Source organism: Scatophagus argus, chromosome 1, assembly GCF_020382885.2.
Source record: "Scatophagus argus isolate fScaArg1 chromosome 1, fScaArg1.pri, whole genome shotgun sequence".
Taxonomy (NCBI): Eukaryota; Metazoa; Chordata; class Actinopteri; family Scatophagidae; genus Scatophagus; species Scatophagus argus.
Window position 1 is genome coordinate 15,969,938 of NC_058493.1, and position 16,365 is coordinate 15,986,302.

Genomic DNA, 16,365 nt, shown 5'->3' on the forward strand with positions numbered 1-16,365 from the left:
TAAAACACTTGCTATTGGGGGTGAAGATCTATTGCAGTATAGAAAGCATGCCCCAACACATATGTTTGCATGTGTTTCTGTGTATAAATTTAAACATCCCCCTCTCCCTTTATAAATGTTTAAGTGAAGAGCAACAGTACTGAAAATAAATAGGAGTGATAGTAGTACCGTTATCTATTTTTGAGATGTGCGATACTGATACTAATTTTGGAAACTTAAATGGGAGAGGGACGTCACTATAGGAGCGCATTGGCTCAAACATATGTTCAGATAGGTTCTCGGAGCTCAGTGTGCACAGTGTCGGTGTCACAGACCTCAACCTTTATTTATTCAGTAACTGGTGTCCAAAAATATCTTTACAGCTTCATACGTTACAGTTCTGAATCAGAGCCTGCATATACACCACACAAATGTCTGAAAGTGGGACCAGGTCAGCTATTTTCAAATGAAATATAAAATTATGAAATATGACTACATGACAGAAAAGTATGAAAAGGAGACCAGGAAAGAACAGCTTGCTTACTTGAATGAACATTATAATGTGAGATGAATCCTTACAGATAGACTGTGTTATGGGACGTTTTTAATGTTAATGAATGGTTAAGATGAGCCACAGAGTCAATACTCAATATTACAGTACAGAGGAGTTAAGGATCGTTATTGTTGTATAAGAATATAGTAATATATAGTATAGTAATATATATATAGATATATATATATATCTATATATATAACTGTATAACCAAATCTAAGAAAAAATCACAAAGCAAAGGCTCTTAATTATTGATGTATTGCTCAGTAGAATGTAGAAAGTAGAATGGAAGAGCAGTGTCACTTTTGAGAACATGAGAAATCACCACATCCTCTGATTAGATTTCATACCACAATCATCAGATCTTTTGGCATACAGCACACTGAACAGGGAGCTTGAAGGAGCTGTCACTGCACACGTGGTTCAGGCTTTGCTGTGCCAACAGACACTGGGTTTTAGGCAGGTTGTGACAAATAACATGAACAATGGTTACATCACATTATAGCGTCTCAGTAAAACCATGCCAGTGAGCCTACATTGCACAATACCAGGGCCCTGGGACTTCAACAAACTAAAGAGGGTGCAGTGATTGTTAATGTCATTAATTGCACATCTACATATAAAAATTACTGCTGTCAAAAAAGCCCTTTAGCTGTTCTGCTTGGGGTCCCCAAAGGACCTGAAACAACCCTAACTTTTCCAGGTGTTTTCAATTGTTTTCAACACCTGCATTATTTTAACTATATGTCAAAAGCGTTTACAGAGTTAGATTACTAAATAGACAAAATTCCCTGTGGCACAGAGCACAGGAGCCCCAGAACCCTTGTGTTTACTGCATGTCAGTTGGCTTTTGGTCGTTTGAGTACTTATAAATTTGCACCACCAAAAGAACAATCAAAATATAGTTTTCACACTAAGTTTTATTTAATGGTGTTCCATCCAAAAAATGGAGTCAGTGTGTGCTCTCTAACAGCTTAATCCAGCTATGGTTTTGTGTGACTAGAGTGACTTTTCATGACTGGAGTTGGCTATGAAGCAGCCTATTTCCTGTGTCAGATTACTAATAAAGTCGGAACAAATTAAATTGAGCCACAAATACAACACAGTCACGCTAAAACATTTACAGTACATAGAGCTGAACTACGCGCACTCTTGATAACAGCTGGAGGGTTTCAGAAATGGCTTATTTTGAGTTTTTCAAGTAAGTTCTCATTAAGCTAAAGGTGCATTTGTTAAATCATGAAATCCCTTTGGCTCCAGCTCCCCCTGCTGTATAACATTTCGCAATGTACATTCGAGTCATTCGAAAAACCTGCATTCTCGCTGGTTTTGTTTCATTGACTACCGCAGCATTTCGCTACATGGTCCAAGGGACGTTCACTGATTGATTTATTTTTTGCAGATTTTCTGTCCAAAAAAAAACACATAACCACGAGTTTCTGTTAAGACAGTTGGCGTATTACATTTATATCGTCGATAAATGTAGGTAGGACAATACTGGAAAAAAAATCAATAATAAAGCACGACCGTAGTTTTCTGACTTGCTTGTTAGTGTACGTGATAGACATTTGTGCATGAAAAACAAACAAGCAAACAAAAAACAGGAAATTGAATAAACTTGGTGACGTCATTGGTGAGCGCCTCTGCTGGCCTTCGAAATGGGCTCGACTCCTTAGCCTTGATTTCTTTAATTGTCCCTCTGCACATCAACTTTTCTTATGAAGAAAATCCTGTTCGCGATGACAATTGAAGGTACGTGTTCAGACCCGTGCAATGCAGGGACATGTTTGATAAGAATTTTGCGCATTGCCTTGTTAGTTGTGAGCAGATGTGAGTCGAGCAAGATTGGAGTCAGTTCATGTAGCTAGCAGTTAGTTGTAGCTGTGTTAGCATTGTAGTTAGCTAACTAGCCGGAACCTTTGGGTTGGTGCCCAGTGATAAATAATAGTGATAACTAAATAGCCCTAGGTAATATCAGCTGCCATTTGAACTTAACATTTACATTTAATGTTAGTGTACCTAGTGTCATGGTGTCACTTTCCTAGGATTACGGGAAAAAGATGATTCCAAGTTGCTAGCTAACTTTAGCTAAGTCAGCCACTAGCTAACGGTAAGCAGTTACTCTGAAGTATAACGGTGTAAAGTGTAACTTTATAAAGCATTGTTTCCCGGTCTTGTTGTGTTCAGAGATTTTTTTTCAGGAAGCAGGTTTATTGAGTTTTTTGGACAACCGCTGGGAGAAACAGGAACCCACTCGAAAATGGATTATGGACTGTAAAAAAATAAAGAAAAAAGAAAAATAGAGTTGGTCCAAGTTAAATGTATGCTAAATAAGTAAACCTTTGTTTTTTGGACCACGCCCGGGAAGTTCGTGTTAGCTCGAGATTAACCAATATGTTTGTTTATCCTTATTTGAGCAAAACCTTTGTCGTAAAAAAAACCCCAAAAAATCTCAACTGGAATTAGAGAAACTGTCACAGTTGGAACACGTTTTTCATTTATATCCTACAGTAGAATTGTTTATGTACAAAACAAAGACGTAACGTTAAGGATGTCAGTGGTCAGAAAGTACTTTTCTTGCTTGTTGTAGAGTGCAGTATTTGTAGACCGACATGGGTGTGAACTGATGTAGGTGAGATATTTAACCCCTGCCACCAATGCGTTGTTCAAACCCACAGAGCATAAAGATTTCAGTTTGCAGATACTCTAAATATGACAGACTGATTTTTGAGTAAATTCTGGTCAAAACATTTTCAGAATTTTTGCTTGATGAAATAGTGCATCCAATCAGTCATTGGATTATTTCAGTGATTAACATATGATATGAATACATTGCACAGCTTCAAAGAAGAATTGGTCAAGTGGATACAGAATATATTTGATGGTGACAGACAAAAAAAGATTTTAATGTTTAAAAGTATACTACGCAGGATTTTGGTTAGAAAGAAAAATTTGTGTATAGTCATGCACAAGTGATCCCACTAGAAATGTGTGGCAATATACTTATCTGAAACCCTTCCCTCTGACTGTATTGTTTCAGTATTTACAGTATTCCAGCCAATAACAACATGCAGAGTGTGAGGTTGAGACATGAGGTTGCATTGGTGTCTCTCTCCTCTGCTCCGAGCCTGTCATGGTTGTATAAAGAGCTGCAAGTGTGTGTCTGGGCAGGGCTAAGCTACAAACACACACATACACATGCACATGCAGAGCAGAGAGGCAAACAGCAGACAGGATGATGTGTGTCCTTAGACTGCATAGTTGGGCTGAGCTGTGGGCATGTTTGCTTTTGCCTTAGAATGTCACCAGAAGTAAAAAATAACATTTTATTTCTTTGTTTGGCTGCTTTGTTCTTGCTAGTGTTGCTCCCTCTCTTTATTCATTCTCTAGCTCATTCAACCACCGCTGCTTTCTGTGGAGGAGGAAGGGTTAGCCTTGAATTGACCAGCAAGAAGAAAAAAATTGTCCTAGATGTGCAAAATAGGACCACATACCAACACATTTGCAATAATGTTAAAAGCTGTTTATAGCTTCAGTACATCATTATCTACTAGCAAATGCAGATGTTGTTTTAGTATCAAATACCTGGTATTGAAAAAGTATTGACACAACCGTACACTTGAACATGTGAGCCATCACTGAAATGTGAAACAGCTAATAAATGATAAAAGCCCAGATTGCTAGAAAACAGAACAATTCAGAGTTGAGAAACATGCAGTAAAGTGACAAGTGTAAAGAAGACTCTAACTCAATACGATAAGTATCCTTGGTTTGAAAAACACCTATCCTATATCTAAGGCAGGTGTTTATATTGGACTTGTCTAATGTTTTTTTTTTTTGTTTGTTTGTTTTTTTTTGCCACAACCAAACGTGGTAACAGCATTCTCTGTCAGTTTCTGCTTCTATGCCGACATACGACTGTGTCTTGAAATCTTTCCATCTGAGGTTCAGTTTAAGATAACATAATTTTCAATGACCATTTTAGCACTGTTGCAGCAAGCAACCTTGGAAAAGATTTAAGTTGTGCTTATCGATCCTTTTGTTTTTGTGTCTTTCTTTCCAGGTGAACTGGCAGACAAGGTCAGCCAGGTGATTTCAAAACTGGTTCCTGTGCAGGCTGACTGGCTTGCAAGTTTTAGTTCCTGTGCAGTACAGTAAAGCTACTTGCTTGATTAAAGGATTGCAATGAAACCAGCTCAGGAGCGCAACCAGGAGTGCCTGCCTCCTAAGAAGAGGGACCTCCCAGTTAGTAACAGCAGTGGAGTTCCAGGGACAGGGGGTATTGGGCCTGCAGGAGGAGGTGGCAGTGGAGGGGGCAGCAGTGCTGCTGGTGCAATTGGAGATGAAGTGGTTTCCATCCAGAACTCTGCAGCAAATAATGACACTCAGGGAGGGACCCCATCTGGAGAGTGGCTGCGAACTCAGCCAGGGCTTCATTATGGAGTGGATAATTCTGATGGCATACCAGCAGTGCCCGTCGACCAGTACAGTATGCTCTACAAAGTGGCTCTTCCATCTGTTACCTACTCACCTACAAGTCTTCATCCAGTGTTAAGCCACATCTCTCCAGGCTACACTGTACACTCGCCCCTCTTGCAGCATCCTGGCCTTCCCTATCCTCCTCTTGGTTATGCCCAGATCCCTCACTCCTCACTCCAGTTTGTTAGCTCCCCTTATGCAGCGGTACCTTATGCTCTACCCCCTGGCTTTGTCCCGGGATCATTGATTTCTCCCTCAGGCACCATTCCTCAGCCCCACACTGTGTCCCACCTTGTTCCCTATCCATCTGTCATACAAGAAGGTGTTGTTTCCCCTCCTCCCCAGGCCCAGGTGGCTGCTCATACATTTGCCAAAGTTGCAGCATCCAGTGGGGTCCCGCTGATGTTGCCTTCAGAGCAAGCTGCCCAGCAGCACCTTGGTACTGTGGGAGTCTTGCCTGCAGCAGATGTCAGCTCTCGAGGGATGCCAGTCTTCTACCATGCTCAGGGTGCCAGGGCTGCCACTGCCACCAGAGATTCCCACAGTGCCCAGCAGGAGCATGAACCAGAGATGAATGGAAGCGATAAAGAGCAGGGAACCAGGGAGGTTGTACTAGACTCAGCCTACATTGCTAAAAATGCACGTCTGCTGCAGGGAGCATCCAGCTCTACGGCACAAGAGCACAGCCAAGACAGAAGCCTGCTGAACCGAAGGCTGGAAGGGAGGGGCTCACCTGGCCAGCCTAGCACTCCTGACTCTGACCTGGAGGTGAGACACACTAATAGCCACCTAATGTGTGTTAATCTGAGTATTCCCAACTGTAAACTGGTGATAGAAATATTCGTCTAAATGCAAAATGCTTCTCCATGGTAAATGAGGATTTACAGTGTTTTTAGATGGACAGAGAAACCAGATTTGTTGTTCATATATACCCTTTGCCTACTTTCTTAAGCATGCCCATGTGAATGAAAGGTGATGAGGAAAGAGTGTTACCTTACACAAAGAATATTCAACTTGTCGAGCGGCAGCATGACAAAAGACAATATTTTTGTAGGAATAAAAAGGAATAAAATATTTTTAAAAGATTTGTATAGACAGAAATAATCTGGCATGGTAAAAAACACAAAATTTAGCTACTATCTGAATCAATTGGAAATTGTAGTTGTGTGTTAGGCTCATCATGCCTTTATATGATCATTTGCCCTTGGTGTGCATGTAAATGTAGTCATGTGATCTGGCTGGACCTTTCGCTTACCTCAGTATTTCTAAGACGTAATAGCAGATGTTAATTTTAAACTCTACTTCTTTCCTTAATTGTGTCCTGTGGGCAATCGGTTAATCACGCACAGTCAGACAGTTGCCAAAGATAGGCTGTCTGTGGTTGCATGGAGATGCTGCAGGGAAACCCTCAGTGTTTCTTCAGTGATTGGGTTTATTGGAAGGAAGTATGTTGATTCCTTAATAAGCAAAATAATTTTGCCGCTTGGCATCATTGACAGGTAATCACTTCTTTGAATCAATCAAATGTGGAGAAATTCTAACAATACCAAATAAAAGCCATTGTGATCTGCAGACTATTTTGCTATCTTGGAACCTAAGGAGATTCAAATTTTATTTTGGATTTCTTTGCACTGGTGCACCTTTTTTTTCCTTAGGTGCACCCAAAATTTTCGACTGCATCGAATTTAACATTGCAGTTTTATGCAGATAATTGTTGTCTATATAGACAGTATTGACTTGTAAATGATTGACAAACAATCTGCTCAACATAAAGTTCTTTATTTGAAGCAGAATTGTACAAGACAGGTAACTTACTGAAAAAGTGCTGTTGTTTAAAGTGCTCCAGTGAGCTGAAATTTAAATGTAAAAACATCTCAAGATAAATGAAAATCTAAATTAAAAGTGCAAGTGTTTTAAGGGCTGAACATCTCATGAACATCTCAAACTGAAGATTTCATGGCTCAGTGTCTTATGGACTATCCTCCATTGCAGCCACATGCCCCTCTGATAGCCAATTCCTGTAGTTTGGCCTTCTTGATCTTTGGCCTTGACTAAACCAGCTTGCCACACTTTCTATAGCATCAAAATCCTCCAGACTTGGCCCCTCTACACTGATTCTTATCAGATCTTCCTCTGTGTCTGAATGAAGGGATGCTCTGATGTCAGATTTGATCCTCTTCTGTGCAGAGAATCCTCTTTCACAAACTGCAGCTGAGACAGGGAGAACCAGCATAATGTGTACAAGGTGCAGGATGTTCTGGGGGAATAAAATAATACATTTAAGAGATTTATTTAAGCAGTGTGTGTTAGATAGCACAACTGACACAATCTTAAGAAGAACATTAACAAAAACTGACCTTGTACTCTGAGCAGTAGGGCAACATGAGCTCCCATAGGCTGAGGTAAGGTTTGTCTTTGAACATCCTGGCAATTAACAGCTTCGTGCCTAGAAACCCCTCTTTTGCAAGCTCAGTGTTCACATCATTTCTGAAAATGATGTGGATTACATAGCTAATCAATGTTCACGTGAGCAAAAATCTTGTAAGTCGCTTTGGATAAAAGCATCTGCTAAATGTAATGTAATCTACCACCAGCACACATAATAAATAATAAATAAAGGAATAAATAATAATAAATAAAGGAATTCTGATTCTGAATATTATAGTAATGCACCAGCTACCGTTTCAGGATTGTTGAGAAGTGATCCATGAGAAATGCAAGATCATCAGCACCATGGTCCACTAAGTCCTCTTGGTTCTCTGGCCAGCTGTCATGATTGAAAATGTTGATTTTACAATGTTGGTTGTGTCAGACTCAGAAGCACTCTCCCCTATTGTAAGAACAGTTACAATATTTCTCTTCTACATGTGTTTATAAGACAGGTGACTACACTTACCTAGGATGCTACTGAAACTTGCTTTCAGATGGTTCACAGTGGGTTTGGTTGTTGCATCCATTACTTTTTTAAGCTTGATGGCAGGAACATCATCTCCTGCCAGCTTTGATGCCTCTCCTTTGAGTGTTATTGTCTGTGTGTTGCAAAAACCATAAATAGAGATTGTGAGTTAGATATTAAAAATATCTGTACAAATAGACTGTTCACTGTTTAAATGGGAGAAAACCATACATATACCTGGAATTTGTAGACAGCCACTTCACTGCTGCTGCTGCCTTCTCTGAAATGGTACGTCTTTCAAATTAAATGCAGAAGGTCATACAATTGCCCCACCATTGGATTGTCCCTCTGTACTGACAACATTGCCAATTCCAATCTGAAAAGACAGTCAAATTTTAAATGTAGATACATCTGTTCTATAAAAGAAAAGAACCCACATTGACTTTAGAGTGTCAGTCATACCTTATCTTCCAGTCTTACCTGTGAGGCATACAGTGGAAAAGAAAATTACCAGGAGCAACATCAGCATCCAGAGCAATGGTTTTCTCCAGCCAGTTACTGCACTGGACCCCAAGAGCAGCAAATTTTTTCTTTGAGGCAGAATAAAGGTGCAGATAATAGCGGAGTGGTGAATAGACGCTTGTCTCTTTTATTAGCTTGGGGCAGCAACACATTTGGGGGGCGGTCTCAAATAAAGGCCGGGTCCGATTTTCTCTAACTCTCCCGCACCCAGACCAGAGCATGTGAGTGGAGCGTGTGAAATATAGTCGGAGCGCGGCGCAGCTTTTTATCCAAAGAATGGAGCGATCGCTCTGTCTCACTCCGGTTCAGCTCCGATACCACTCACACCATGACTCTAGGACTTGCACAGGGTTATGAGTACTTTTAAAACGACGGGGCTACATTGGGTCGCGTGCATTTAAAAAACGGGCTGAAAGCTGATGCGCTGTGCAAGCACCGCGCCCGCAGACATACCTGGTGTGAATAACACGCATATAATAACCCCGCATTGTGCGGTGTGAATCTGGCTATAGATACAAGTTTCCATTGATAAATGACAATGACGTAACGACACTGGAGCGCCGTGTGGCTCGGGTACTTTGCCTTAAAAAAATTAAACGCCTGTCTCATATAGACACCTGTCCCAAATAAACTCAGTGTCTGTTGAGTCATTTAGGGAAATAAATGCCTAAGCTGTTATTTGCAGCTTTATGGTAATATAGAATATTACATATGGTTAATGCAGTAACGAGACTGTAGGCATATTATGTGTCTGATGTTGTTGCAGGGGCTTTTTTTTTTCTCCCCTTGAACGGCTGGTCGCACCGGGGCGACCTCAGATTTTTTTTTTTTAGTTGCACCGTTGAGAAATTAGGTTGCACGTGCGGCCAAATTGGTCATGCTTTAGAGCCCTGCATTTTTTACTGCAATAAATAAAACCTGCTGTAAATGGCCTTGTTTACATTTGGCTGCCTTAATGGCAAGTCCCCAAAGGTTTCTGTTGTATCTCCCTTTATGCTGATGAAAAGAGCAATGTTAAGGCACAGATGATCAAAAGTTGTGTGTCAGTGTATTTATGTATTGCCAATGTATTTCCTACTTGCTGCTGTGGGAAAATATTTGGATGTCTTTGTTGTAAAATGTGTCACAAGTCATTTTTCAGTTGTGCTGTGTGTTTTCGCAAAATCAAAAGTTAAACTAAGACTTTATTTCTTTAATCAACTTCCAGGTGCAGCAGGTGGTTGGTCGTTTGGCAAGTCAGGGTGCTAGTGGAGTGCGTAAAGAGGTTTCCTTTGCTCCCTTGAACCTCTCTCAGGGTCCTCCGAGAGCCAGAGATGTCCACGGAGAGAGCACAGGTGTAATTTCTGGCCGGACTGCGTACACAGCCCAGCCTTTGTGTTATAATGACCCCAGAGTGACTGGTCTCCAGCAGCAAACAGGACAACAAGGCCATGCTGTCATGCTTGCCAATGGGCAACCAGTTCTTATCCCCCTGGAGTATCACCTGCAGCATCAGCCCCATCCACCGCAGCAACACTACCCAGGACAGGCTAATGATGGTTCAGCCAGCCATGCCTCTACCACCACGGCCTCCCCTAATCCAAGCTTTAAAGCCTCTGATTCTTCAGCCAGAGTGTGCCTCCCTGAAAGAGCGGAGTCAACCACAGCTCAGCATCAGCTTCCCCAGCAGCCTCCTGCCCAGCTTGCTGCAGATGTGACTCAGGCCTTAGCTTCTAGCCTTGCTCCTGCCCCGGCTCCCTGCAACCCTTCACACTTCATGAAGGGGGCCATCATCCAGCTGGCTACAGGGGAACTGAAGCGTGTGGAAGACCTGCAGACTCAGGACTTTGTGCGGAGCGCCGAGGTGAGTGGGGGACTTAAGATTGACTCCAGCATGGTTGTGGACATCCGTGCCAGCCAGCAGAGACCAGGTCTTGTGTCACTTTATTTCACTGTGGGCGAACAGCAGAGCAAAGTGACCATCGACGTGCCCCCAGAGCACCCATTCTTTGTGTTTGGTCAGGGCTGGTCATCCTGCAGCCCTGAACGCACAGCCCAGCTCTACGGCTTGGCATGCCATCATCTGCAAGTAGGAGACGTGTGTGTGTCCATTGCACTGCAGCAGCAGCAGCTTCAGCAACAGCATCAGAAAGAACCTGAGCACCATCATTCACAACAACAGCAGCAGCAGCAGCAACAACAACAACAACAACAACAGCAGCAGCAGCAGCAGCAGAACCTGTCCAGGACTTTGAGCAAAACCAGTGCGACATCAGGACCTGGTCACCAGCTCATGGGGCCTCCTGCCCCTCAGCAGTCACGGCCTCAGTCACATTTCAGGCTAGACCGCATCCACAGAGAAAGACAGAGGGATGGAGAAAAAGATGTGGTAGATAAGGAGGAAGCCACACATTTTGGTGTTGTTGGGCACAACGAGTTGCCCATCAGACCAAGCAGGACCTCAGTAGAGCATCCAAGGAGCCAAAGCAGTTACCACTTGCACACACAGGGCTCTGCTTTTGCAGGGGCAGGGATGGGAGCAATGCAGGCTGTGCTAGGTGCTTCTCAGAGGCGCTGGTCGTCCCCTGGCCTCCAAAGATACAATATGAAGGGAGACGAAGGGCCACACCCACAAATAAGCACCTCCAGCCACACCTCCAGGCCCTCTTTCATCCCCCAGGAGGTCAAGCTGTCCATAGAGGGTCGCTCTAATGCAGGGAAGTAGCATCACATTTGGTAGCAACTATAGAGGAGACTGCCATGAGTAAGACTGAGTCTGACAAGGAGAGAAAGAGGAAAATAAAGAGTGCGAATGTAGCCTCAGAATGTTTGAGATTTTGCACACCTAAAATGTACAACATTACAAGATCTTTGTCTATCTGGTGGGAAATTCTGGTTGGTTTGGTTGTCACTCAGCCAAAGGATACGAGCCTGTGGTTTCCCAGCCAGCTGAGGTCTGACAGAGACATGACAAGCGAAGTACAAAGTATGTAGCTGATGAAATGCCTCTCATAGTCCTTACACACTGCATTTCTCTTACACCCTCCCGTCTTTGTCACCACTTCCTCATAACCGTGCTTGGTGGTTTCCATTGCATTCGGAAAACTTGTTGCTTCCTTTTTGACCAAACTTTGGAAGACCGTGGACTATGAAGAATGTGTTTGTAGCTCCGTGAAGCTACCAACCCTGCAGGTTCTGATGTATTTAAAAGATCACAACCGATGATCTTTTATCTCCTCCATTCCTAAGATCCTGTTTCCTTCAAAAGCATTTACCTAAAAAATAGGGGAGCTGCTGACATCGGCAGCTCATGTGGTGATGTTGGCACTGTTGATGCTAAGTGTTAGTGTATGTTACATTATTTTTCACCGGCGGGAGTCTAAAACCTCCTTTGTCAGCAGTCCGCAAAGAATGGGATCTTCCCTCGGGTCAAGTCTGGCATGTCCCGCTTGTCAAAATAGTGATAAATCAATCAGTCCGTCTGTTCGGCAATCAGTTTCCACTCTAAACAAGAAATAACTCGCCTTCATTACACACCATCATGCCCTCTGGTTTAGGATGAAGGCCCTAACATCTGTGTGTGTGTGTGTGTGCGCGTGTTGGGATGCAAGTCTCAGATTTGCTGATCTGTTCTCTATGACAGCTATCTGTCGCATTCCGGTATCAGTGAGAATATCCATCACTTAGTGTTTAACTTTTACCCACTTGTAGAGGATCACTTCCCATCCCGAGCGACACCCTCCCTCCTCCTCCTCCTCACTAGACCTCAGAGCTTTCCCCACCAGACTGAAGACTTTTAATGCAATTTTCAAGACTGTGATTAACGGAGGATGCACTGGCTGGTCATCACCAAAGCCACCTGTGGCAATGAACCAGAGAGATTACCCAATCACATCCCTGGCTGCAGGCCACTTAAGCCTAAAAACCCTCGGGAGAGTGGAAAGGCCTTGTAGTTTTCTTTGGAGAGAAGCCGACCCTGTGTGCGAGTGAGACAAGTGACGAGGTGTTCTCTTTGTCCTCAAATTAAGTTACTCTTTGCTCAGTTACCAAATTAAAGCAATAGTTGTTTGCACAGCACTCAGCTGTACTGCTCACCCCCAGGAACCTCTGGTCGTGGGCTGTTTTATATCTGTAAACGTGAGGTGTGAGATCTGACCCTCTCTTAACCCCCTGACTTTTAAAGGCGATGCACTATTTTGTTGTTAATTTTCATTGACGCTTCAGTATGCAAAGCATGCCTTTGACAACTTTCTCAAGAAATCATTATAGACGAAGCCGCTTGTCTTTGATTCTCCATTTTACTGATGGTTTTGTTTTTTTTCTTTTTTTTTAGCTCTTATGCAGATTTACTCAAGTGCATCTGTAAGAAAGGCTTGACTCTTATCAAGTTTGTTATCATTATCAACTTATCTTATGTCTTTTGTTTGAACATATACAGTCCTTTTGCTTTTGTACTAGAACCTACTTTATCCAGTTGATCTGATGATTGTCTTGTGTTGCACATAGAAAATGTCACTCATTGACTTCACACTGACTTTGTTAATAGGAATCACAGTACCATGGGTGTTTTTTTAGTTTGTTTTGCTATGTTTTTTTTTTATGAAGGGAATATGTTTGAAGTGTTGTTGTTGGGGTTTTGTGATGAGCAAGAGGAGGAAAAAAATAACTGACTTGGATTTTTAACTGTTTACAAATTAGCCGAAATGAATGCTGCAGTTTCCTACATCTGACAGATTTTTATTCAAAAAAAAAAATCCACACGGATGAAATTGAAAATAAGTGCAATTAGACCACCCATAAAATCATTGTGGTTTATAATCAGATGGCATTCCTCACACAAGACATTCCCATTAGAAAGTGGAAATCGGACAGTTTGTTTGTTTGTTTTTCAGTCAAAACATTTGATCACTTTTGAATATTTCATACATTACCTGTTACATTTCCATTCATTGGTTGTGCTCAGACAGGAGGATCAGCAGGTTACATGATTGTCAGTTTTGTGTCTAATGTGTTGGTGCCGTAGGTGCTGTAGACAACCTGACCCTCTGTCAGCAGTTAGAGGGCCTGCGAGAGAAGAATCAGGCAGAGGGAGCTGAACTGGGCCTCTCCGGTACTGTCATTATGAGCAGCTTTAAAGGGCAGGTTCACGTCTTTTTCAAGTCTTTCTTATAACAGCTCTCACATGCCCGTGAAGAGTTACTGGTTGCTGTAATCAGTCCTCCTGTCTGTAAGGGACTGTGTTAAGATTCCACAACTAATAACTTTTTTGGTGCATATGTGATAAGTTGGTATTGTGGTAAGATTGGAAAAAACAAATTAAAACTAGCCTTTTAAAATGCTTTGCAAAGGGAGATTCAGAAAAAGTACTTTTACTGCAGTTAAAAACACATCTCATGAGATGCTTAACACAAAGATTTTTTTTTTCCCCCATGGTGTAAGCAATATACATGATACCTGAAAACATTTCATGTAGTCTTGGCGTTTTCTATGCAGTAAACTCAGTATTGTACCCATCGTTGTCTTAAGTGCAGCTCTCTGAAGCAGCAGGACAGGTTGGCTGATGCAGTCATTTTACGCTGATGTCTTTTTTTTTTTTTGTGCTTTAAATGACCTTTTTATAGGAGTACAAACCAGTATTTTACTTCTTTACTTTCTATTTTTCCTCAGTGGTCTCAATCTTCTTATGTATAGCACACCGCTGAGTCACAGATTGGTGAACATTTATTGTTTATTCTTACAATGCCACACTGTCGAGGGCGAAATCACTCGAGACTTGTGTCGCTTGAATTTATCAATTTTGTGTTTGTCGCGCGTTATTTTAGGCACGACTGCCAGGCCACCTCACCATTTGTATTTTAGGTCAAGATGCATTTGATGGGATTTAAATGGTGCAAGCAGTGCCACCTGTGACTTTACCTCCTGTTAACTCTCACAGCAAGGCCACCCTGTGCTGCTGTGAACCTGTTAGTTTCTGCCCCGTGCTTTGAGCAGTGTGTGTGTGCGCCACGTTGAAGCAGGAAAGCTCGACTCCAACCAAGATGTCCAATGAGTCTTGTTCACATCACTGATAGTCTGCTGTAAGTAATTGCACTAAATGCCCTCATTTACAGTGTTGTAAAATGAAACCTGTTGGTTAATTGAAGAGTCTCACAATGTAAAGCACACAAAATCATCGAGAGATCACAAGTTGTGTGTTTCTGTAGATAGATGGGTTTTTTTTTTTGTTTTTTGTATAGATAGCTTTGATGATGCTTGTTGATAATGCCTTAAATTCTGCTTTGTACAATGTGTGAAATTGAAATAATGGAACGATGCTTCTGGTAGACTTGGTGTCCCCTTTTTGGGCCGTACAAGAACAAATCAGAAACGTCATGCTTTTGAGCAGAAATTTGCATCTCTCAAAGGGTGGTGGTGAATTCTCTTAGGGCCCCCCACACGGTTCCACTTAGTCTTCTTGTTTCTTTCTTTTCTTTTTTTCGTTATCTACTCCGTTACATTTGTAATACACTCTTAAAGCTCATCATATTTACCTTTTACTTCCTGTTTTTTTGTTGTTGTTTTTTTTCCTCATTGTGTGGAAGTGAAGTAAATGGATGCTCTTATCTGCACTTTTTAAAAGACGATGTTAAGAGTGTCACCAAGGGAGGGCAATGCATTAATTCCACACACACACACACACACACACACACACACACACACACACACACACATGCTGACAGACAGAAATGCACACACATAAGTTCTTTTTGTTGTTGCACACGATCTTTAGTTTTTTATCCCTTGAAATAATGGATTGTGTTTGGTGTCTTGTGCTTTGTCCCACGGTCTCTGGACAACATAAGGTGGCTTTGAATAAATGGAGGCCGACAGGCTGCATAAATCAGATAGCTTTCCATTGGTGGTAAAGTAATGATTTATTATGTTTTGTGATGTTGGCAAATGGGGACTTTTACTCTCTGTGTGAACTACTTCCTGTTGTTTGTTCCAATGGTGAACTGCAAAGGTGAATTTAGGACGGTTTTGGTGTTGATGTCGAATTAAATCAGGAGAACGGTTCAAAGTTTTAAAGACGTCTGTGTATTTTCAGATTTGACATTGTACTTTTTTTGGCACACGGTGACACTGCTTTTTATGTGATGTGTAACTAAAAATGAAACAAAAAAACAGCAAACTTTTTTTTTTAAAAAAAATGCCTAAATCTGCAAAATATATGCAATGATGTAAATGTAACATTCAATTCACAAGTATGATCCAGGTTGTATGAACTTTGTATTGTGAGTTTTAATATTGTATGGCCGTACCAATATGTATTGATCTTTATCAGAAGCCTTAGAGTTGTCGACCGAAAGTGCTCCCTTAGAATACCCTACACCTACCTGACTTTAACAAAGCATTAATATCTCTATTTTGTTGCTTTTTTATTTGTACCGTTTTTGAATAAAATAGATTTGTACTGTATATTTGTACCTCTCTGTGAACTACTTAGGGCGGTTTTTGTTTTTTTGTTTTGCTGTTTTAATTCTATGTACTTTAAGGACACAAAGATATTGTATTTTTATTGTTACAGCTAACTTGGAGACATTGCATTTATCATGTTTGTCAAGTAAACACAATATAATATATATATAAATATATATACAAATATAAATATAAACTATTATCCAACTTGTGTGCTGTGTTTCTTCAGTTGCATTTGTGTATTTATTTCATTTCTTTAATTGTATTTATTTGAATTTAGAGAATGTTAACGCAGTTCAAAACTATAACCGGCAATGTTGATCTTAGAAAGTCTGAAGGGCGGGGGAGTCGGGGGGGTCACTGATTCTGTCCGATATATTATATGTTCAAGTTAGTCAAAATCATTTAGTCAATTCTTATCAAAAAAACAGACACACATGCCAGAAATCTTATGACTCCACTTGTCATTTTGAGAGTGGGCCTCCCACTGTCAAAGAAG

General features: G+C 41.4%; 1 protein-coding gene across 2 annotated transcripts; it reads left to right on the plus strand.

Annotated features, from left to right (window-relative positions):
- Positions 1-2,057: 2,057 nt before the first annotated feature.
- On the plus strand, positions 2,058-16,073 carry atxn1l (ataxin 1-like). 2 transcript variants are annotated; one of them, XM_046386701.1, is made up of 3 exons: positions 2,058-2,284; positions 4,596-5,779; positions 9,637-16,073. In XM_046386701.1, the coding sequence occupies exons 2-3, from the start codon at positions 4,718-4,720 to the stop codon at positions 11,131-11,133; spliced, it is 2,559 nt and encodes an 852-aa protein (XP_046242657.1). In that variant the 5' UTR covers positions 2,058-2,284; positions 4,596-4,717; the 3' UTR covers positions 11,134-16,073. The 2 variants fall into 2 exon arrangements, with proteins under 2 accessions (XP_046242657.1, XP_046242667.1); XM_046386711.1 differs by lacking the exon at positions 2,058-2,284 and adding an exon at positions 2,308-2,642.
- The last annotated feature ends 292 nt before the right edge of the window (positions 16,074-16,365 follow it).